General features: G+C 38.1%; 1 protein-coding gene across 2 annotated transcripts in view; it reads right to left on the minus strand.

The window, feature by feature from the left end:
* Positions 1-1,492: 1,492 nt before the first annotated feature.
* Positions 1,493-22,834, minus strand: part of arl15a (ADP-ribosylation factor-like 15a) — a 112,036-nt gene continuing 90,694 nt past the window's right edge. For both annotated transcript variants that reach the window (XM_032578232.1, XM_032578231.1), the window contains exon 5: positions 1,493-3,288. In XM_032578232.1, coding sequence (XP_032434123.1) covers positions 3,136-3,288 — 153 coding nt within the window. In that variant the 3' untranslated portion in view covers positions 1,493-3,135. The remainder of the gene's footprint in view (positions 3,289-22,834) is intronic.

The following is a 22,834-nucleotide window of genomic DNA, read 5'->3' on the forward strand; positions in this document are numbered from 1 at the left end:
GTTGTGGTGATGTGTAATCAAGCCGTTGTTGTTTTTTTGTTTTACAACTGGTAGCAGCTAATTAACATCTAAAAAGTTCGACTAATACCTTAACTTCAGCTCCAAATCTCTCAGAGGAGTTGATAAAAAAGAGGTTTTGTGGATGCAGAACCAAAATCAAAAAGAAACCATCATGTTTGCGACTACATGTCTCTGCCCGGATCAACAATATAGACAGACAGAGTTAAAGAGAAGTATCAAAAGCAAATGAGGTGGAGTAGCAGTGCTTGCTAACAACTGACGGTATCGTCCAGGACATGTTACCGTGCAATATCATCTCTGTTGCCCACAAACCGAGCTCTTGGTATGTCATGACACTCATGAGACTGTCGTACAAAAACAGTCTGCAGTCAGAGGCATCTCCAGATTCACTGCAAGCCTGACTGCTTCTGGATATCATTCCCGCAGCATCAATATCCACGACTCTTTAGAAGACATTTGGATGAATCCCTTTGGAATAAATTAAGTATTTATGAATTGAATTCAATTTTATGTATGGCATAGTTTATTTATGCAAAAATAACATTGGTGTTATTTATGTTTAGATATCATTGCTTTTCTAACATACCCTAAAGTTACTTTTAATTCCCCAGCTAACTTCCCCTGTAAAGTTTTCCAGACATTTTCCGTAACTCAGCAACCCTGCTCTTCACACCATATTGTCTACGATATACTTTTATAAAGCTAAAGCCGTCGTGTTGCAAAAGTAATTCCTGCACCACAATGTGCATGCTTTAATATCCATTCATGGACTTAGATGTAATAATCATTTATCATGTGTTTCTGGTGTGCATAACAATTGCTGTCCGGTCATTGATAGCTTCCGAGTGTTCTCTTTAAGTCTCACTCATGGGGTAATAGCCCCAGGAAAATCTAGGTAGGCCGGACTTGAAGCCGGCGTGGGGCTGCACATATTTCCACTGTTATATTATTAATAATAAATCTGACTTGTTATTTGGTTTCAAAAAGCAAAGAACATGTTTTATGGGTACACACAGGCTGCACATGAGGCTCCTGGAACTGTCAGTCAAGCCTGAATCATTGTGAAGCATTTTACTCAGTAATCTTTGCCTCACTTGGTTAACTTTCTGCTCTTTCTTCAGCTGCTCCGCTTTGACTGCATTTATTGACTTTTAAACTTTGGGTTGAACTCCTCTCATTCATCTGGACTTTTCTGATTATTGTTTAGGGTATTGGATTTCCACAAGATGGTTTGGTGAATTAATAAGAGGCACAGAGAGAAAAACACCCATTCAGGTAACCAGGTGTTCCATTCAGGCTACTTCTAAAGACGTTTATGAAGGAATAGGTCGACATCATCTTTAAACCCTTAAAGATCATATTTGTAAAGACAAGGGACATTAATTTTATAGTGTTTCTTCTGGAATACCTGTACATGTAAATGGTAGACTCAACATATTACTAATCCACAGTAACAGCTCAAAATGCAACATTTGTTTTCAATTTTAAAAGTTTAATTTCAACCTTGGACACGATGCACAGATGAATGCCCATATTTGTGATTTCGGTGAGCAGACGACGTGAGAAGTCTGACTCTGGTTTAATCCTTGGTTAAGAAATCCATATTTGCATTGAAGCAAACAATTTCACTCAGTTCTCCATTCAGGTACAAAAAAGGAATCAAAATTCTAAAAAAAACAAAAAAAAAACAAAAACCCCCCAAAAACAAAAAACATGACGACTAAACAACCTGCTGATTTTTTTTATCATTATTCTTGGAGAAAACCCAACACTCGTGGCACAATGAAGGCGACTCTTCCTAAATGATACGCCGTTCACTTGAAATGACATCTGAGATAAAAAAAGCTCATCGAGCGGCAACGGGAATGTTGAGCAGAGTCGGGTTAGAGCTGCTCGGGACAAGGTGGGGGGTGTATGCGCGATAAACAGCAGACGGGGGTCAGGGGGGAGGAGGGGAGTCTCCAGACAGTTGGAAGGCATTAGGGTGTCGGACAGGGACTTGTCAGATGCAGCTGTTGCTGCGGCTGATTGATAGTTTGTATTGGGGCATGATGAAAAACTCCAGTCACCAGCTAGTGTTGAGAGGTTATGTCCAATAGAAAAAGGAAAGGAAAGAAGACACAGTACAAATAAAATAAAAACAAATCTGACATTGGTCAACACTATAAAGACACATAATTCATGACATTGCTCCACGTTGTGGCTATAACCAGCTCAGTCAATCAACTTTTTTCTTTCTTTCTTTTTTTTTTTGGTCTTTGATTTGAGACATACAGACATTTAAAAAACAAATCAGAATTCTGCTTTACGAGATTAACATACATAAGCTATAAAATATAACCTAAATCACACATTTAGAAAAGCCCTCAGACTTCCTCCCAGCGCTGCTTTCAGTCACTCGGTTAGTAGTTTGTACTCGTGTGCGGTTACACTGTAAATTGTTTGTTTGCATCTACATAATACTCCATGAGATACTCAGACTACACTACTCGGATTACAGGTAACTACCGTACAGAACACAGGGCTTTAGGCTATGCACTCCGTTCACACAACAACAATGTGTTGTTGAAGAGTCAAAGGGAGAAGCAGACTTTACAGCATACAGTACTTCTCAGTGGAAAAGAACATCAACTGTGCGCTCTCAAACATCTTGCAAAGCAATTAGTGGAGATGCTAAACATATCAATCTGGGCTCCACTTAGTTTCATGTCTCTGTGTGCATGTGGGCGTGTGCTTCAGAGTGTGTGTTAGTGTTTAATGCTGACTACAGACTTTCTAAGTGTCCTAAATGCCTTTGATCACATAACAATGGCACAAACAGTAGTAAACAAGGTTTCCATTGTTGGCAGGCTTCAGGGACTTTTCTCTGAGCCTGGGTGGCTCTAAGGGTGGCTCTCTTCTGTCAGTCTGCCGGGGCTCGACTGATGCCCCGGTTCACTATTCCGATGTGAAAACTGAGACCGCGGCGGAGGGAGGACAACATACAATATTCATCACAAAGAGTGGCCGACATCTGTTGCGTTTTCCTGTGTGTTTGTGTCTGCGCTTGCTCAGGTGTGTGGACGTGGGCACCAGCAGGACGTGGGGGTTGGCAGCCGCTGATGTGCGTTAACATCATATCCTCGCCGGCTCCGTTTCCTTGTCCTCCAGCAGGCCGATGAGCTGACCAAAACTCTCCTTCATTGATTCCATGTTGTCAACAGTGCAGCCCTCCAGGATCCATCGCTTTCCTCTCGCCAGCGGCTCCAGCTCAAAGTATTTCTTTATCTGCAGACAGAAATGCAAGGAGATCGAATTACACTGTTCTGTTGCATTTATTTTAAAAAAAAAAGTCAAATAATTGATTTTAGGGCTGGAGTTAATTATTTTTGTAATCCGATTATTCTGATGATTTTTCATTTAACCACTTAACCTCATTTAATACAATATAAAATATATGTAAAAATGCAGATAGATAATTAAATTCTTTATTTTCTTAATAAGAAAATGAACATGTAATTGCCAAAAACACAATAAGATAGCAAAGAATGCATATACTGTTAAATGCTTAAATAAACTCTTTCTGCTTCACTTAACACCAATGAAGTGCAGGGCTGATTTGTAGACTATTTTTTCAATTAAAAAATTAATAATTTTGCAGAATTTGAACCAGGTGAAGCTAAAACTATGCAATTTGAGGAGCTGTGGGTAGAACATATTTACATGCAAAGAAGGGTTTTCATCTAATATATGAAATATATATTTTTGTTCAGTTTTGGCTTAATTACAGCTCTGAGAGTGTTTTTTTCAGTGGGTTTATTTTAGAGTTAGTAAATGCCAATGAACAATTATTGGATGACTAAATTAGTTGATTATTTCAATAATTGACTAATCATAATTAATGTGATTGTGTCAGCCCTAAATTGATTTTGCAATTAAGAGACATCAACAATTAATTGCTCATTGTTTCACTATGTTTTTAAAGACAAAATAATATTTATGTAGATAATCTTCTAATGAAATGCATCAGAGGTACTTAAATTAAAACACATATTTCATGTCAAAATTGAACATTTTTCCAGACTTGCATTTCCGAAGCTCTGAATTTTTGTTTGTTTTTAAAAAAATAAATAAATAAAAGAAATCACTGACTCACTGATAAACAGATGGATGAATAGATGGATGGTCATACAGATGAGTGGTAGACACAGAAAAAAATTAATGGACCGATAGATGTCATTACTGGAAATATCAACATTTTTCCCTTTTCCAAACTGTAATAGTTGTATAAGAAACAGGATTTACGGTGAACAGCATCAATTTTCTTCTTAAATATTTTATCTGGTTAAAAACACACAATACAAGATTCCAACAATATTTTCCATGTGTTCTCCATGCATTTTTCAAGCAGTTTTTATTTTATATTCTGGACTTTCACAAACAAAAATAATATAATTTGTTCCATTTTAATGTTTGTCTGTTTCACAAGTCAATAAAGGAGTACAATGCTTTCAATTTGGCAGTGCAGTAAAAGAAACGTTTTTATTTTATTGCATCTAGACTAACTACAATGAGATTGGAGTCTTTCCAATCTCATTGGAAAGACTCCAATTCTTAACTTGGAGTCTTAACTTGGAGTCTAACCCAGGTTCTTAACTTGGGTTAACTTCTTAACCCAAGTTAAGAACCATGGGTTTAGCTTAATACTGTGATCTGAGAAGTTGCAAAATGGCCATTTTCCCATTTTTGAATGAGTGCACCGGGAGCGTTAATCTGTATGTTCTTGGAACAGAAAATGTTTAACAAATTTTATAAAAATGGAAGCTATGCTGTTACAAATTACACAGATGTAAAATATAAATAAATAAAATCTATTTGTTTTTTTACACATCTTTTTTGGTCATCCTTATTCAGCCCCAGAAAATTATAAAAGCAATTTCCAGATTATTGAAGACTGTACAGGGAAATTGATATGCGGTTTAATAAAGTTTAGTAAAATAAAGTTTAAATAAGACTAAGATGTTTAGATCAATGTCACCTCATCTCAGCCGATTTGGAGTTAAAATCAGCTTTGATTTCTGCAGACGTGTCTTGACGACGGTGTAAACTAACAAATAAAACCAACACAGTTGAACAGATGAGGACTAAATGAAACAAAGCAGCCGCTTCATGTGAAAAATATTTGGCATGTTGGCTTGGCACTGCTCTGTGCAACGGTTGATTATAAAGTTCATATGTTGGCTTTTGGCAGCTCTTGACAGCAGGGGAGCAGGAAGGTTTGTGGAGGAAGCAGAACCAGCTGTTAGGTAAAAACAAATCTCAGGCAGAGGGAAACAATGTCCTAGACCTCCACTGATCGTCCTGCAGGTTGTTAGGGAATTTGACATTTTCAAGCTGAGAGTAAAGGAAGGTTTTGCTCAAGCTATCTCCTCCTGTTTGCCTGATGACAGGTGACAAAATGAGCAAAGAAAAATGTTTGCATCAGAGGAAAATCCTAAAAACTAATCTGAATAATTTAGCACTGTTACATTTTTCATGCATATTTTTAGAACTATTTTGATAATACAGTAGTTTTGTATAGTAATGTAGCAGTCGCAAATAGAAGTAGTTAGTAGAAATAAAATAAAATAAAAAAGATTAGAAAGATTATAGTCCCAAAAAGATCAATTTAAGAATGTTAAGACACTTTTAGAATCATTCTAATTTTAATTTAAAATCTACCAGAATTATTTAAAAACACAACTTAAATACAACTTTGTCAACTTAAAATGACATTTATTACAGAAAAAGTGCTTGTTTTTGCTTTTATTATCACACCTAAATGTTTTAGATCATGAAAGACGTTTTAATATATTTTTAAGATAATTCAAATAAAGCTGTTTTCAAATGATGAGGCCATGTGGTGTTTGCGAATCTTTCACATTGCTGAGGATAAATTCTGGTCTCTTTGTGGAATTGTTTTAATTCAGTTACACTGAAGCTGATTTGGCCATTAACATTCTGCTTAAGGCTATGCCATATAATCTTAACCACAGATTTTGACTAGGACCCTGCAAAACTTCAATTGATTTCCCTGAGCCATTCATTGGTGGGCTTCATGGTGTGCTTTGGATCATTGTTCTGCTGCATAACCCAAGTGGAATAGAACAACCATAAATTGCTGAATCTTGGTTCTATCGGGTACGCCAAAGTAGCCAGATTCTGTAAAGGCAAAGCAGCTGCAAACAACCATTCTACCTTAAAAACATTTAGGACTGGTTTCATGATGTTCTTTATCTGACATGCTATATTAGTTTTATGGCAATGGATTGGTGCAAAGCTTGTCTAGTCAGTTCACAGAATATTTGCCCCAAAACAGTCAAGATTTATTGTTAAACCATAAACAAAGATGTTACAAAGATGACCTGTAAGAGTTGTCAGTGCGCTCTGAGTAACTGTGGTGCGCTGGGCATTCCTCAGAAGGTCTCCCGCTGCCTCATATTTTCCCCATCTGTACATAATTTCTCTTTCCAATAATATATGTTGCTTTTATAAAATATTGTGGCCTAGTTCATGAAGTCAGATGAATTGTATTTTAGTGATTTTTTAATGTACATACCTGGTAATAACAGAGTCTCTAATGAAGTTGAACTCATCTTTTCAAAACAAAAAAAACCTTAATCATAATAAATTTATAATTTAACAAGGGAGCAAACAATTCTCATAGTTTTTCAGGTTGTCTTGTTTATTGCTTTTTAAATAAAATATTTTTCTGGAAACTGTTTTTTGAATTTTACTGAGGTTATCCAGATATCAAAATTGGTTTGATAATTTGAAATATTTAATTTGTACAAAAAAGTAAAAAACAAACAAAAACAAAACAAAATAAAAAACAGAACTCTGAGAGAAGTAAATACTTTTTCAAAAGTGTCACAAGCAGGTACTTTTGTTCAACAATAGAAAGTGGAATACCTATACCAGAGGAAGAAATTATGAAAGAAAAAAAAGCACACCAGCATATTCCTAAAAAACATTGATGGAAGAAGCCACAAATTAACATTTCTACATTTTTTAAGACCTGCTAACATAATGTCTGGCTGTATTTAAGACTCTTTAAAACTGAAATTTATTTAAGATTCATAAAATAATTTTTTTTCTCTCATTTTCACAAATTGAAAGTGAATAGAATTCAAATCTGGTCCTTTAAAGCAAGCAATAAAATTTGTGTTTTATTTGATTTTTGTTCAGCTGCATTACATTTGGAATTGAAGAAAAAAAAACATTTTTGACAGCACATTCTTCTGAAAAGCAGATGTATACCAGCAGAATACAGCAAAGACCAGGAAATCCACACGGACACCCATCACACAGCCAAATGACTTTTCAACTTCAAGTGAAATTGCTTTTGTCTAGACTGTGCAGTGCTGTCTAGCTGTGCCATGGTGTGTGGCATGAAGAGGATGGGAAGGAGGAGGAAGGGGGATGTATTCTTTGTGTCTGCCTAAACCCAGCCAGCCGTGCCAGCGAGTGGGAGAGTGAGTGCCGTCTCTGCCCCCCTGAGCAGAGTCTGTGTTCGGGTGTAATGTGAGTTTAATGACAGATTAAGTCACCTCAGCCGCGTTTGGCTCAGAAACCTGGCTAGAAAGCTGAGTGGACCCAAACAGTGTTAACAAATCTGTCTGGGTAACTTGAGCTGCCCTAGTCCAGGCTGTAGCCCCAGACCTAGACTGCAGACGGTGTGGCTGGCTGCCTGGCTGGCTGGCTGGCTGGTTGGTTGGTTGGTTGGTTGGTTGGTTGACTCATCTGCCTGTAGCCAAGGTCCTCTTCTGGAAGACACTGGCCTCTGCACTGACAGACAGTCAAAAGGCCAAGAGTGACCTCTGTGTGCAGACAGGCTGGAGCTTCTCTAACTTCCCCTGCTTGACTAATTGGCTGGCTGTATATACTTGGGAGTATCTGCCAGCCTTCTATAGAACACAACTAATGATACCATACAACTCAAGAAGCTGGAGTGTTAAATAACTACTTGCTTAGTTTAAGCTGACCAAGAGTGACTTTGCAAGGGCAGGATTTCAATGAGAACTCAAAGATTTAAATCCTACAACAGACTGAGAGGACACGTTGTTAAAATCAAGTCTCAGTTTTTACGTGTCTGAAGGAACCCCATGACCTAACAGCCGGTGTCTACCCACTCCGAAAGTCAACAAGTATGGCCCAAACCAGTTTCCCTGAGATTAAGTCCTCCTAAGCACACTTATGCTTGCTTAAGGAATTGCGTGAGGCAGCAGGATGGGTAAGCCAAACAAGACCTGGGTTGCCAGATGGCTTCGAGGATGACCACTGGGTCATCCAATCTAGCTTCTTCTAGGTCATACAGTCCATATAGGGCCTTACAATGCACATGGAAGAAAGAGATTTATTCATATATAAGTGTCCAAAACTTTAAACTACTCTCTGATTGTAACAAATTGATTTTAGAGACATTAAAGTCAAGAAAATCCTCACAGAAGGTAGTATGAAGGGAAACTACTTTATTAAGCAAATGTTTAGAACTGGCAAAAGGTTTGAGATTTGACATATTGTAATTCTGTCTTAATTTCTTTAACATCAGAAGACTAGTAAAGTTTGGCGATGCAGAAAAAAGTTATCCACGGTGGTACGCCAGATAAAACTACAAGTTAGTGTCACAAACGCCTGACTTCAAAGAATGGGGTAGAGGTGCTAGGCAACCTGGCAAAGTATGTCACGTTACCTAAATATGTATCTAGGGTATCTGCAGGACAGCAACTGGAATAAACCTGGCTGAAGACTCTGTAAGCTTCTTCAAGAAATATTTAAAACTGTCATCATAAATTTTACAAGTGTATTAAAATAGTCAACCCAGAAATGACCATGGTGGAAAACGGGTCTGTGGAAAATGTCTCGTCATTAGATATGCATTGTTTGGTTCGATAGTTTGTGACCCAGTAACTGCATGATTAGTCAGCTAAGCTTAAGCTCCAACTCTGGCAGGAATACCTCAGACTTCTTAAGATGGCAAAGGGGCATGTATGGCACGTGCTTTCAGTGGCTCCATTACTTATGCCAGATTACTTCATGTGACGGTCGCAGTCGGCATCATGCCAAGTCAAGAGGATATCCTGGCAGAATTAAAAGAGCTTTAATAGTTCTCTACAGAGCTCTATTCTGGCCATCTGACTAACTAAGCCAACCAGAGACAGGGGACAGAAAAAGAAGTCAACAGGCAAGAAGCTCATTTATAGATTTAGAGGTTATATGATGATATATGATGATGAATATACATGGGAAAAATAGACAAATCTCAGACCAAGAATGTGTTGCAGAGCCCATATGTCTCTGTTCTTGATTCTGACAAACAAAAACAACTTTCCTGAAACTCTCCAATGTGTTCCAAACTCCTGCTTCTCCTAGCATCCCAGAACCAACTTCAAGCATTAAATTATCACAGAGCAATTTACACAACATGCCTCCAATTCCATAAAATAATATGGCACTAAGAAAGTCTAACAAGCTTACTCATGGTTGCATTCACATCTACAGAGGATTCACAGCTACATTGCAAGTTTGATGTACACATTTGTATGAAACTAAAAGCTTCACAAAGATCTAAACATGTAACCATACATCTCAGCATTTAGCAAAACCTGTACCTCAGTGGTTAGGCTACGTGTCTCCCTCAAGTCGAGGGTTTTAAATATCTTGGGTTCTTGGTCAGGTGTGGTGGTAAGATGAACCTTAAGATGGATAGTTGGAATGGGACCTTGTCTTGTACTAATGAGTGTGATGCTACTTTCTGTGTAACCACAGAGCTAAGTTGAAAAGCAAATTACTAATTTACTGGTCCAACTATGTTTCTTCTTCCATGTTATGAGATATGGATCAAGAACTAAGGAAGGAATGGCTGAAACAACCGCCTTCCACTGGTGGTTGGTCACAGCTTTAGAGACAAAAAAATCTTGTAGTCTCCTTTTAAAATGGAGTCATCTGAGGAAATTCAGGCATTTGATCATCTATACTCCTGAAAACCAGTAAGAGGGGAACCGTTTGGTCTGGAAAAACCTAATATTTACCATGAATGAATTAGCTGGAGATTGTAACTAGGAAGAGCGAGGTCTGAGTTTTTATCCAGAACTTGTTACCTTCATGAACAGGCTTTAGATAATGTGACAACCTGGCAATCTGTGTTGAACTCGACTTTTTTTTTATGAAGCCAAAACCCTAATAACCTTGGTACACTGGAAGGGCCATGTATGTTTCCTAGTTAGATTTGCAAAGATATTTGTGATGAGTAAATTTTGAGAGTAATGGCAAAGGCCAAAGACAATAGAATGACATTAACATACCACGTTCAGGTTCATACTCATAAAAGCTCCTACTATGGTTCAGTGGTTTTGTGTTATGTTCACAAACTTGGGAAATCTAGAGTCAGTTCTTGCAGAGTGTAACAGTGAAGCCAGATGGAACAGATGCATATTAGCTGGACAAACTCCTACGGCAGAAAGATATTGTGAAAGAGATCTGAATGACGTCTACTGTCAGCTCTTAATTTCTCATTTGGGAAAAGCTGTTTTGCTGAGTTGAGCTCTGCTAGACGCCTTAGGTTCCAAAAGCCTAGAAAACCTGCCAGAGCTAAATTGAATCATAATCAAGAATCCCTTTCTTTTGAAATTATAAGATTATAAGAGAATTTTTAGAAAATGTTTAGTTGTAAGAATTTTCTTTTTCAAACTTATTTAGAAGTTAAAACTAAGTAGAAATGTGACAAACATTCAAGATGTAACTTAAACCGAACTTGCCTGGCAAAGTGAAGTGAACTAAATGATCCTCTAAAGCTAGACACCATGCAGAGATTCAAAGAAATTCAGGAATAAATGAGAAAGAATTGAGATTGATTAATTTGGAAAGGGCTGCAAAACCATTTCTAAAGCTTTAGGACTCCAGTGAACCACGGTGAAAGTCTTTATCACAGTGGTAAAACCTCCCAGGAGTGGCGCGCTAACCAAATTAACCCAAGAGAGCTGCAACAACTCATTCAAGAGGTCACAAATGATTCCACCACAAGATCCAAAAAACTACAGGCCTCACCGACCTCAGTTAAGGTCAGAGGTCATGCCTCCACCATAAGAGACTAGGCAATATGGCCTACATGGCAAAGTTGAGAAAAAAGAATATTACGTCCACATCTCAATTTTTCCAGAACGCACTTTGATGATCCCCAAGTCTTTTGGGAAAACATTCTTTGGACTGAAGAGACAAAGTTGAACTCTTTGGAAGGTATGTGTCCTGTTCAGTCTGTTGTAATAGTAACATGGCTTTCAGAAAAAGAATATCATACAAACAGTAAAATGCGGTGATGGTCATCCTGCTCTTGAACACGTCCACACACTTGAGCAAACACAGAACCATAAATTGTGCTGTCTACCAAATCATCCTGAAGGACATTAATACAACATGCTGCAAAGATGAGTTGGACAAAACTCCTCCACAGCTGGCAAAGACTCAATGAAAGTTATCTCAAACGCTTGATTGCAGTTGTTGATGTTCAGATTGGCTGAACCAGTTATTGGATTTATGAGGTGATCAGTTTTTTCCACACAGAGCCATGTGTGCTTGTATTTTTCCTCTCCCTCAACAATAAACACCTTTAAAAATGCAGTTAATTTAAAACCGCATTTTGGGTTTACTAGTGTTGTCTTTGTCTAATATGTAAACTGATTTGATGTTCTGAAATACTAATGTGCAACAAACATTCAAAAAAAAAAGGAAACTAAGAAGGGGGCAAAACCTTTTTATACACCACTCTATGTCCAGTGATCACTTGTTTCCCAAGCTTTACCATTGTGTCAAAGGCTTACAGTACAAGGAAGCTATATGACTGGGGAAGAAAGCATTAGAGGGTCTCTCCACAAGGGAAAGTGGCATACTCAAATATCCAAGACAATCAATTACACCATCCCCTGACATGCTGGCCCCTGTGAAGATATCAGTCACTTGGAAAGTGGCCCACACTGGCGGCTACATTGAAATGGAAGGGTAATGTGAGATCCCCTCACCTTATAATAATGTTCTTTTGTTTGCTTTTCCGGCTAACCTAAAGAGTCTTAAAGACATCAGAGGGCCTGGAGGTCCCCAGGAGAGGAACACTTAGGAAGCTCGTGAAAAAACAAACACTGCACCACAAACTGACAGAGGTGTCAAATGAAACGACCTACTGGCCAGTAAGTAAAACCTAAAGCCTATTTAAGCAAGAGTGTAACACCTTCAATTATGGACCAAAGGTTTTGCATCTTAGGGGATTACTGTCACAGGTCTTACTCAACATAGATAATGACATGATCACCTGTTCAGTGAAAGTGTTGCCGTTGGTGGAGGTACTGAAAGAAAGAGCACCACCTTTTGGTGTTTTCTCTACTTTACTTACCTCTGATTGACTACTATCATCAAATAGCTAGCATTAATCAATCACGACATAAAAATCTTCTCACAAACATAAAACTTTTCTAATTCTTTTTTATCTTAAAAATTGTACTTGAAATGATGAGCAAACATGAAGAAAACACTAGGTTTATTTTCTTATATGATGGTTGAGTTTGCCTTGCTTCCATGTCCTTGTTTGAAGCACATAAAAGTTTCTAAGGTGCTTCCTGAAAATGTCAAATATAAAAGCTGAGAGAAAAAGAGCCATCAGTCAAATATAAAAAAACTAGAAGGTTTACTTGTTTAGACATTTTTAGGATTTTTTTTTTGCCATTAGGCAAAATCTGATTAAATTTCTATAAGCATTGGTGATTCATAAAACTACCTTAAAATATGCCAGATATTACAAATCCTTTGAATATTCTAATTTTCCTCTAGGATAAATTATGTATCCAAAACTTTGTCAAATCTAACCTTTAAATTGAGTTCACAAAACAAAATCAAGTAATGAAAAAAACTTTATTTCTCCAACAATATATCCAACTAAAGCAAACAAAAAAACTTTTTTTTGGGATGCAATACTTGAAAATCATATTGTAATGAGGTAAACTAGACTTGTGCTGTAAAATAGTGTTGTGCATGAAGCCCCTGTGAGCAAATAAGATGTTTTCACAAAAGCAGAATATCTGAGGTCTCTAAAATCAAACATTTGCTACATATTTCCAAAGTATGGCCTTAGAGCAGCTTGTATGTCCAAGCTCCATATGAGCTACTAAAGAGAATCAAGTTTAGTCAAGTAAATGATCAATTTTCCCAAACTAGAAATATCAAGTTAAAAATTTTAGTTTGTAGTTAAATATGTGCAAAAATCCAGACTAATGGCATTAGTTAACTGGGTTACAAGCTGTGTCTTGAACACAGAAAAGCCCGGATAAATTGATTTTCTGTTTCTGCATAAATAGAAAAAATATGACAGCTTGCCATCTTTGGACCAGATCAACAACACATATTGTTTCCTCAGCCACATACTCAGCAAAATATTAATCTGCCCTCCAATAATGTAAAGAACCTCAGTTATCTTAGACCAGGAGGTGTATTTTCAGTCCCACAATGTGACAGATTCCTATGGCACCTTGTGATGTGAGTGATACAAAAAAATGTCTTTGCATTCTCTTTAACTCTGTAACATGATTATAATGTTATTCTATTTAAAGAAGTCTCCAACAAGTCAGCGTAAAGTCTTTAGTTGATCCAAAATGTTTCTACATGTTTCTGGTAAACAGAAAAAAATTGAAGGATAGATAATATTTATCAGATTTCAGCTCACCTTTAGTGGCTTCTTGCTGAATCTAAAACAGAATTCAAGATTCCTGGCCTACGATAAAACATGCAATGCATTTGTAAATGAAGAAGCATGACAAGAGGAAGAGCATAAGTTTCATTTTCATTGGCTGTGGAAATCAACTTGGAAGGCCTTGGAAGTATGTAAGAAGAGTTGGGGCTGCCCTGCAAGCCAAGTCCCTGTGTCACAGTAAAAAAATTTTTATAAAATCTGAGGAGTCTTTAGGATTTACTATTCTGTCCCACACAGGTGAGACCACGGGTTCTCCCTTGGGTTCACCTTGGTGCAGGTTCAAAGTGATTCACTTGCAGAATACTTTGCTTCAAAGGGAAATGATGACTGCCAGATCAGATCCGTTCTCCAAGGTGCTGTAAATCAAGGATACACAAGAGACACCAACAGTTTTCTATAGCAAGCAAAGTGGAACAATGCTACTGCATTTATTCTCCACTATGATGTTCTCCACTTTTGCATAGCAAAGAAAAAAATTATGTTCAGAAGATGAGCATGAAAATAGATTATCATCTCTTCAACAGAATGCAGGATTTTGACTAAAATAACACTTCAGCTTCTGCATATACTAGACTTTAATAGAAGAAGGTAGCAAGTGATGCATAATAACTTGTCATCTACTTCAACAGATTCCAACATTATTGTAAGGTAACTTTTCTGTTTCTCTTCTGCATATTTCTGTTTTTTTAAATTAGCAATTTTGATTAATCTAGTAGCAAACAAAAACCTTTGTATTATGTGAAATTAAGAACAGCTAAATATTTGGAACTGAATTAAATTAAACATTTTTGTGTTTATTTTCATTTTGTCTTATTTTAAGTGTACTCAGATATTTGCACAAGAAACCAGACGGAAATACTTGATATAATTCTGTGTTTTTGCAATGCAAGTTTTGGTTTAGAGAGTTGGGGGCAATAGGGAAAGATTTCATCCACTCACCGACTTAGGATGAAAAACACTTAGCAGATTCAGTCTCTTGGCATTGCTGCTTCACCATTATTTGACCCATTACAATAAAAGATTTAAGGGAGTACGGCATGTGCACAGTTGGAAACAGGGTGCCCATGTTTGCCCTGCCGTATTACACATAAAGTAACTCAATTTATTAAAGGCCAACAGCTCCATGACAAGGAACATCTGGTCTATGGGACTTGAACGGGTGAGCTGGCATTCTGCCCGCGCTCCCTGCTGTAGGGGCCAATGTGCCGGCACCTTCACTTGAGCCCGCCTTTTCTGTCCTCTTCTTCTCAAGGAGCCTGCCGTGCTGTGGCAGCCCACACAGAGGGCCCTCAAAACCCAGGAGGTCTGTCACAAGGCACCCCTCCTCCTCAGCCTCCACCCCTTTCACTCCAAGGCCCCCCCTTTTCACGCTCCAGTCCTGACAGTTGACCAGCTTGAAAGCTGCAGCAGACTCCTGCTTTAGCACACAGCACGCAGCACTACAATCAAAATGCTGCTCTTCTGCAGAGATTTAACCATGCCTTGGGTTGGACTCTGTAAACACATTCACATAAAACCACCCGCTATTACACATACTAATAATATACAATAGGGATCTCAGAAGTTTAAAACCAACGTTTCTGGGCTCTTTGACCTTGTTTTCTGTAAAATACTTTCTTATATTAGGTCATTTCTATATATATGGATTAGATTTTTAAATAAGATATTAATCTATGGCATTTTGACGAATCCCTTGCAATATTACTATTGTGTACGCTGATCCTATGATAAGGATATTTTCTTTAGCCACCCTCTTTAAGTAGTCCTCATAGCTCATAACAGATGTAATGAGACGCTTCCTTGTCTTTGTTAATATGTATATTCCCTGATGTGTTTCCTTCCCAGGTTCAATGCTTTGCTCTGTTTTTTGTTTGTGCTCCAAACTAATGAGTGAATTTGTGCACTGATATGTTGATCGAGTTTGGGATTTTATATTTTGGCTCACAGTTCATCATGATTTGGGTGGTGGAAGCTGACATTTTTTGACTTAGATGGAAAGATAGCATTACCAATATTTAATCTTTAATTGAATTAACAAGAAGTCAGAACAACTTAATTCCATTATTTCCACAAATTCTGCAGGACAAAAAGGCAAAAAACTTCTGAAACCTTTTTTTTTGCTAAAGTTTACGGATCTGAGGAGCTTTTTGAATATAAAAAGCGAACTGGAGAGGGTCATTGAAATTCAAAGTTTCCCCACGCTGCAGCGAATGTTTGAACTTCTAATAAAACGTGACAGCCCTAATGGGTGATCCGAGCGATATAATGAAACCGCTGCCTTTGTTCATAACCCTCAGCCCATGATAAATTCCAGCACTTTCAGCAAAGTCCAATAACTGATGCAGTCTTTGTATATGTGCATGTGTATAGTTCTCTATGGTCTGAGAATGAAAGGCAGAGATTAAATGTTGTTTTCAGCAAAATGTTAATATTTATAAATGAATAATTTGGTCCATGAAGGATTTGCTACTGCCTATTAATTGCCACCAGAAAATTCACACAGATTTTTGTGGTATTTATTAAGTCAAGGCTGCCATATATTAACTTTGCTTCAATCCAGCTCTTAGAGATAAAAGCAGCATGACTTTGGCTTCTTTAACTTAATTCTGCAAAACTCCAAGAACCTTTGGTAACAAGAAAATGAAGTTGAAATGACCTAACTTTGAAAGGAGATAGACACAACTCTTCCAGGATTCCTGAATTTGGAAGCCAGTGCTGTGGTATCCAACTTGAGGGGGAAAAAAACTGTCATTTTGAGTTGTGAAAAGAGTACATTTCAATAGATGAAAACCTCAATGGAAGAGAACCCCCGGAGATTCCCAGCGTTTGATCCATGTGAGTCAGCACTGGATCCTGGGGGTCAGATCACATGCTGAATAGGCTTTTCGGAAGTCTTGTTCTAGCTAGTGGCGGCCGGTCGTCCGACCCTGCTTGACCAGCAGACAAAGGGAAGGCCAGTATCCACAATTGGGGTGGGGGCGAGCTTTTCTCCTCCAGTGGAAAGTCCTGTTCTGAATAGGGTCTGGCAGGCTGAATTGCGTTCCACGTCGATTTTGAGAGTGAAGACCCGCTGGGGTCAGGGTTCAGCGGCATTTGACGCCGGCTATGGGAAAAGGCGTGCACAGTGCCCACACAACCTGCCAACTGCCCTCTCACCCAAAGTGCCCCTTAACCTCCCACGGGGACAGACCACCGGCCCAGGAATGACAGGACGAGAAAGGCTGTATGGGTGGGAAAAGGAAAGAAAGTAGAGATCAAGGTGGGCGGGAAGAGTGCACTGGCAGGATAGACAAAGATGTAAGAGAGATAAAACTTCAAAGAAATCAGGAGATTCTAAGTAACTTCACATATTGCGCTTCCAAGGTCTCACACATTCTCAAGAGGGTAATTATGCATCTTGACTGATTTTCCAACCCTTGCCTCCCAGGCCAGGATGGAGCAACCACTTGGTACAGGTCTGTAAGATCTCTTATGACACTAAGAGCATGCAGTTCTCTCTCGTAATCAATCACAGACTACACATGAAAACAGAAGTTGATAGGCACTGTGGAAGTGTCTGTCACAGGACCTTTTATTATCTATATTTACAAGCTGAACCATCTGAAGACACAATGTTCTTTTTCTCAGCTGTGTGTGGGGGGAGACTTAGGGAGAATGTGTAGAAATGCCAAACACAAAAAATCCCACAAAACAGGTCGTCTATTCTGTGTTTTCAGGTGCTTAGTAAACGTCTTCATAACCTTTGAATTTTTTAACATTTAGCTGTGTCGCGACCACAAAATTCAACATAATTTATTAGGTATTTATATGACAGATCAACATAAAAATGTCTTTCCTAAGACCGACAGTTTTATTTATTCTCATTTGTAAACTCACTCAGGTTGGATTAAGAACATCTCAAAAGAGGGATTCTCAAGTCCTGCTACACACTCCAAGAATGGCCCAGTCATAGTCCAGGCAAAAATCGAACTAAAACATGACCATGCTCTGATCTAAGCCATTCCATGAAGTTTTCTACACCAAATTGCCCAGTTTTTAGATCCAACTCTCTATCAAATCCATTTTCACTTTACCTCCCAAAGAAAGGCATCCCCACAGCATAATGCAGCCACCACCATGTTTCATCATGGGGACAATTGACAACATTCATTTTAACTGTAAAAATTACATTTTAGCCTCATAATTATTGCAGTTCAAAAATAAAAGGAGTTCAACTATATTATACATTTTGTTGTAAATTTCCATGTTGATAAACTGAAATTTGAGTTCATTTCTGCTTTTGACCAATGGGAATCTATCAAATATATAAGAGAAACATATTGCTCTGACAATAAACAACATCCAGCTATCACAAACAAACAAATAGATTCATCCACCTGAGTTGTGGATCTCTGCAGCTCTTCCAGAATTACAACGTGCCACTTGGTTGCTTCTTTTAATAATTCTCTCCTTCTCTGGCCAGCCAGGTTAGCCATAATTTTCCCATTTTGAGATAATGCAATGCTGCATTACTTTGTCTTGGACATAAAATTGAAGTGTATATACTGTATATTTAATAGATTGAAGTATGTGATTTTAAGGTCACAAAATGTAAAAAAAAAAAATAAAAAAAAAAAAGGGCTATAAAAACTTTTTAAGTAATTCTAGGTTGGCACACTTACAGCATAATCCCCATTTAAAGAATGGTGAGGACATGACCATTAAGCCGGACTCTGGAATCTCCAACATGCAAAATGCATAAACCATGAACTGCTGTGCTGAAACAAAACAGTAACAGTTCTGATAAATTACTCTCACGTGTGAAAAAAACCCTAAACCTGTTGAATCTTTGACAAACTTAACCCTCGGGACTTCCCCCAAAAAAGGTTAGACAGTGCTCAGACAAACTGTTTTAGGTTACCTTATTAAATTATTCAACTTCACAAAGAGGAGCAATGCTCCAAGACTGAAGGGCAGACTGTCGCTTAAACAGCTTAATTGTTAAAGTCAAGTGTTCTGTTGGAAAACCAAGCTGTCAACGCTGCCTTTAACAGGCAGAAGAGAGTCATCTAACTGCACATGGTGGGGCCACAGGCTCGCTGGAGACACCTCTTAAAAAACTATCACGCGCTGCTTTACATGGAATGTCACACTTCAGGGTGCCATACAGTTCACCTAATCAACTGACAGCTGGCAACAGCAAACACGCTCACAAACAGTACCGGATATTCCACAGCTTGTGCATAATGACTACAAACATGTCAGTGTCTGATAAGGTGCTTCATTTAGAGCACGTTCTAGAGTTTTAGAGAGCTTCTCAAACATGAAAGTGCTGCCCTGGAAACTCATTTCTACTTCCACCTGGTTCCAGTTCCTACTGTAAGTAATTACTCGTATTTTTCTGAAAAATAACACAAATCACATTCATAATAACCACCCAAAGTCCAAACAGGAAGTTAAAAATTACTCATAAAACTGAACATCAAAAGGAAGACAAGGAGCAGAATGGGAAGTTCACACTTGAACTAGCACTTGTATTTTACATATCTAGAGGAAAGGAATGCCCTTACTTAAAAAGCCAACACCTTGTAAAGAGGAAAAGAGGCCCTTGGTGAATTTCTTTAGCCTGTCAGGCATGAGATGCTTCACATATACCCTATGAGTGCAAAAATATTTGTTTTTATTTGTTTTGAGGATTAAATTAGAATCAGGGTTTTTACATATTTTTATTATAAAATATTAAACCTTCCACAATCACATTTTTAAAGAGGTGTATTTTACTTTTTTGTGTACATGGTTCAGCATCGGAGTACTCTGAGCTGTAAAATTTTAAAACTTAGTATTAAAACAATTTTTGTTCACAAAAGCCACCTATTATAGATCAAACTATGTGGATTTTCATTAGAAAATACTAAAATATATTATTATCTTGATAACAGCTTCATAATCTATAAGTAACAAAACCTCAAGAGCACTTTGTTATAACTTCCTTATGCTTAGGAAATGATACAATTGTCACCTTTTTGTTTTGTGAATAGTTTTACATTGAATCCCTATCTTGAGATAAGAACTTTAGCTTAATGTCTTAATTATCTTATGATGACATATCACAGCTTGTTAATTTGTGTATTTAAACCAAGAAATAATGACAATTTAGCTGGTCAGGCTGAAACATTAACCACAGATTTGTTTAATATAATTTTCCAGAAAATATCAGCCTATTAAAAATGTATATTTAATACATGCACTTAATACTGTGTGGGTGCTACCTTTCCACAAATAACTGAATCAGTGAAAGCGATCGTTCTGCGGCTTTCAAGTCCATCAGTGCATCCTAGGTTTTATGAGTCAAGAGAATTCGCTAGGATATCTGGTCATTACATCAGGTATTGGTACTTTTGGGAGTGTGGATATTTGCCAGGTACTGCTAGAAACTTCACACTAGACCTCAAACAACTTGGATTCTTAGCCTCTCATCTGTTTCTTCAGACTCCAACAACTTAATTTTTCATATGAAATGCAAAATTCTGATATCGTTTCTTGTTCAGAAGTGGCTTTACACAAGGAATGTGACACATGTAGCCAATGTCCTTGATATGTCTGTGTACTGCCTCCTTAAGCACTTAATAAAGCCTCAGTCCAAACTTGGTTTTTGAATGAGCTAGGCTTGAAGATCCACTTGAGTTTGTGTTGTTGTTTGTGCACCGTTTTTTCTGGCACAGTTTTTCATTCCACTTAGCTTTCCATTATTATGCTTGTCTACAGCCCTTTATAGGCCTGTCGCGATAAACGATAAATCGATTAATTGTAAGATAAATTAAAACTATCGACGTCATTTCAATTATCGGCATTATCGTCTCTCCCGACCTTTTTCTCTTTCTGTTGATGACACCGAATGAAAAAAGGCTTAACTCCGGTGCTCTCCACTGACTCCTCCCTTCCTCATTTCCTTAGTGTAAAGCCCAGCGCACACTACACGATCTTAGAGCTGTCGGCCGATTGTCGGCCCATTTTCAAAACCTGACAGATCACACATGAGCCGACAGAAATCCTAGGTATAACGGTTCGATCGGGTTCATTCCTGCCGTGTGGTGTCCAACAATGGGCACAAAATAATGGCTACAAGTCCAGTGAACTAATTCAATGCTTTACTACAATCTACCTGCAATGCATGTGGCTAGTGTCAGCGTAAAGTCCTGACTGAATGAAAATCATTAGAACCTATTTACGTCACCTTAACGAAGAACAGCTGAAAAGTTACCGGGTTTATCAACTGCGGTAGCAATTTCGCTCCAACTCCTCCCCTTGTCATTTCTATATTCTTTGCATGTTGAATAAACATTAATGTTGTTTCCACGTCGGCTGGACTTCGGGTTGCGCCGTGTCAGCTGTTTGGGATTCCCCGACGTAATTTCCCCTCAGAAAACACGGAGGAGAATCCACGCTTTCTGATTGGCTACCTGTCACTTTCAACAGGCTGCGTTAAGATCCCAGTCGGGGAAAACCCCTGATTTAGATCGGAGCGGCAACGACGATCTACCGTAACACACCACACAATCTTAGAAAGACCAAAGGTCTAAGATTGTTGTATGGGGAAAAATAGGAGCAAAAAATCATGTAGTGTGAACTATTGCATCAGGTAGTCGATGTGCCCATCTTCTCTATTTAAATCTAATTATTACTGAAGGGCAACATAATATACAGACTTCATAATCTGCACTCTTTGGGTTGAATGCAGTATTTATTTCCACTTTGGCTTTATGTTGTTTAGTTTTTATCAAGTACATTTTTTGTTAATGGAGACTGAGAATCCATTTTGTTTTTGGTTGCTTTGTTTATTTTGTTTATCAGCTCCAGTGTTAAATATTCTTTTGAAAATAAAGTGTATCTATCTTTGGCAGGAAATCACATGCATTATTACGTCATTTCCATTAAATCAGTGTAAAAAGATCTTCAAACAATATTATCGTTTATCGCAATAATTTTTTGAGACAATTAATCGCTCAGCAAAATTTGCTATCGTGACAGGCCTAGCCCTTTATAGCACAACCTATTTCTTTAGCAATATTCTTTGGTGGCTTATCCCAGAGGCTACCAATAACTCTTGGTAGAATGGGTATTTTAATATTTTGTATTTAAAGACTATTGGTTTTATTGATTTTATTAAATATTCACATTTTCTGAGAAACTGAATTTTGGGTTTTCATTATTTTTATGCCACACTTGTCAAAATCATGAAAAATAATGCTTCAAATATGTCTCTGTAATGAATCAATAAAAGATTTAAGTTTCACTTTTCGAATTTGGCTACTGTACTACTTTGACATTCTACCTGCATGTTTTCCTTTTGGATTGGGGTCAATATACATACAGATTGCAATCATGGAGCCATTTAGTACTTTAGCTCAGCAAGGACACATGCTCCTCGTCCACTTTTCATCTGTGGCCAGCAACTCACAAGTCTGGCGTTAGAGAGGGGAGCTGGGGGTGGGGAGGGATGGTATGCTGACCAGCTTCAGTCTAGACGGCTCAATACGCAGTTGACTTTTTAAACCCGCTTGTCTGGAAAGAGAGCAGACGTGAGGTAAGGGGTGGGGGGTGAGCAGCAGCAGAGAAGTGGCAGTGGTGTATTTTGCCCGCTGTAGCCACTGGCAGGGTAGATCTGCTCCGAGTGAGCAAAGAGAGGAAAGACAAGACGGAAAAAAAGGAGTGCATGAGCAAAAAAGATGGTATAAGGAAAAAATACAATAAAGAAAGGGAGAACAGGAGGAGACAGCAGGAGAGGGTGTTGGAGAAAGCTATCGGAGTCACTGGCTGTGGCTCCATTGTCAAGGTCAGTGAGCTGCGGAGCCCCCTCCACGCCCCTGTCTGCTCTCTTGCTGTTCATCCCCTTTCCTCCAGCACAGCACCTCCATCACTCATCTAGCCAGTCGGCATACACAGAGGAAATATGATCTAAGTGATAGCAACACTATTCCACATACAGCTGAAACCAGATATTTACATACACTGTATTTAAAGACACACCACCTAATTTTTCTCACTATGCGACCAAACTTTTCCTGTATTAGGTAAAATCATTTA

This window comes from Xiphophorus hellerii, chromosome 12 (assembly GCF_003331165.1).
Source record: "Xiphophorus hellerii strain 12219 chromosome 12, Xiphophorus_hellerii-4.1, whole genome shotgun sequence".
NCBI lineage: Eukaryota > Metazoa > Chordata > Actinopteri > Cyprinodontiformes > Poeciliidae > Xiphophorus > Xiphophorus hellerii.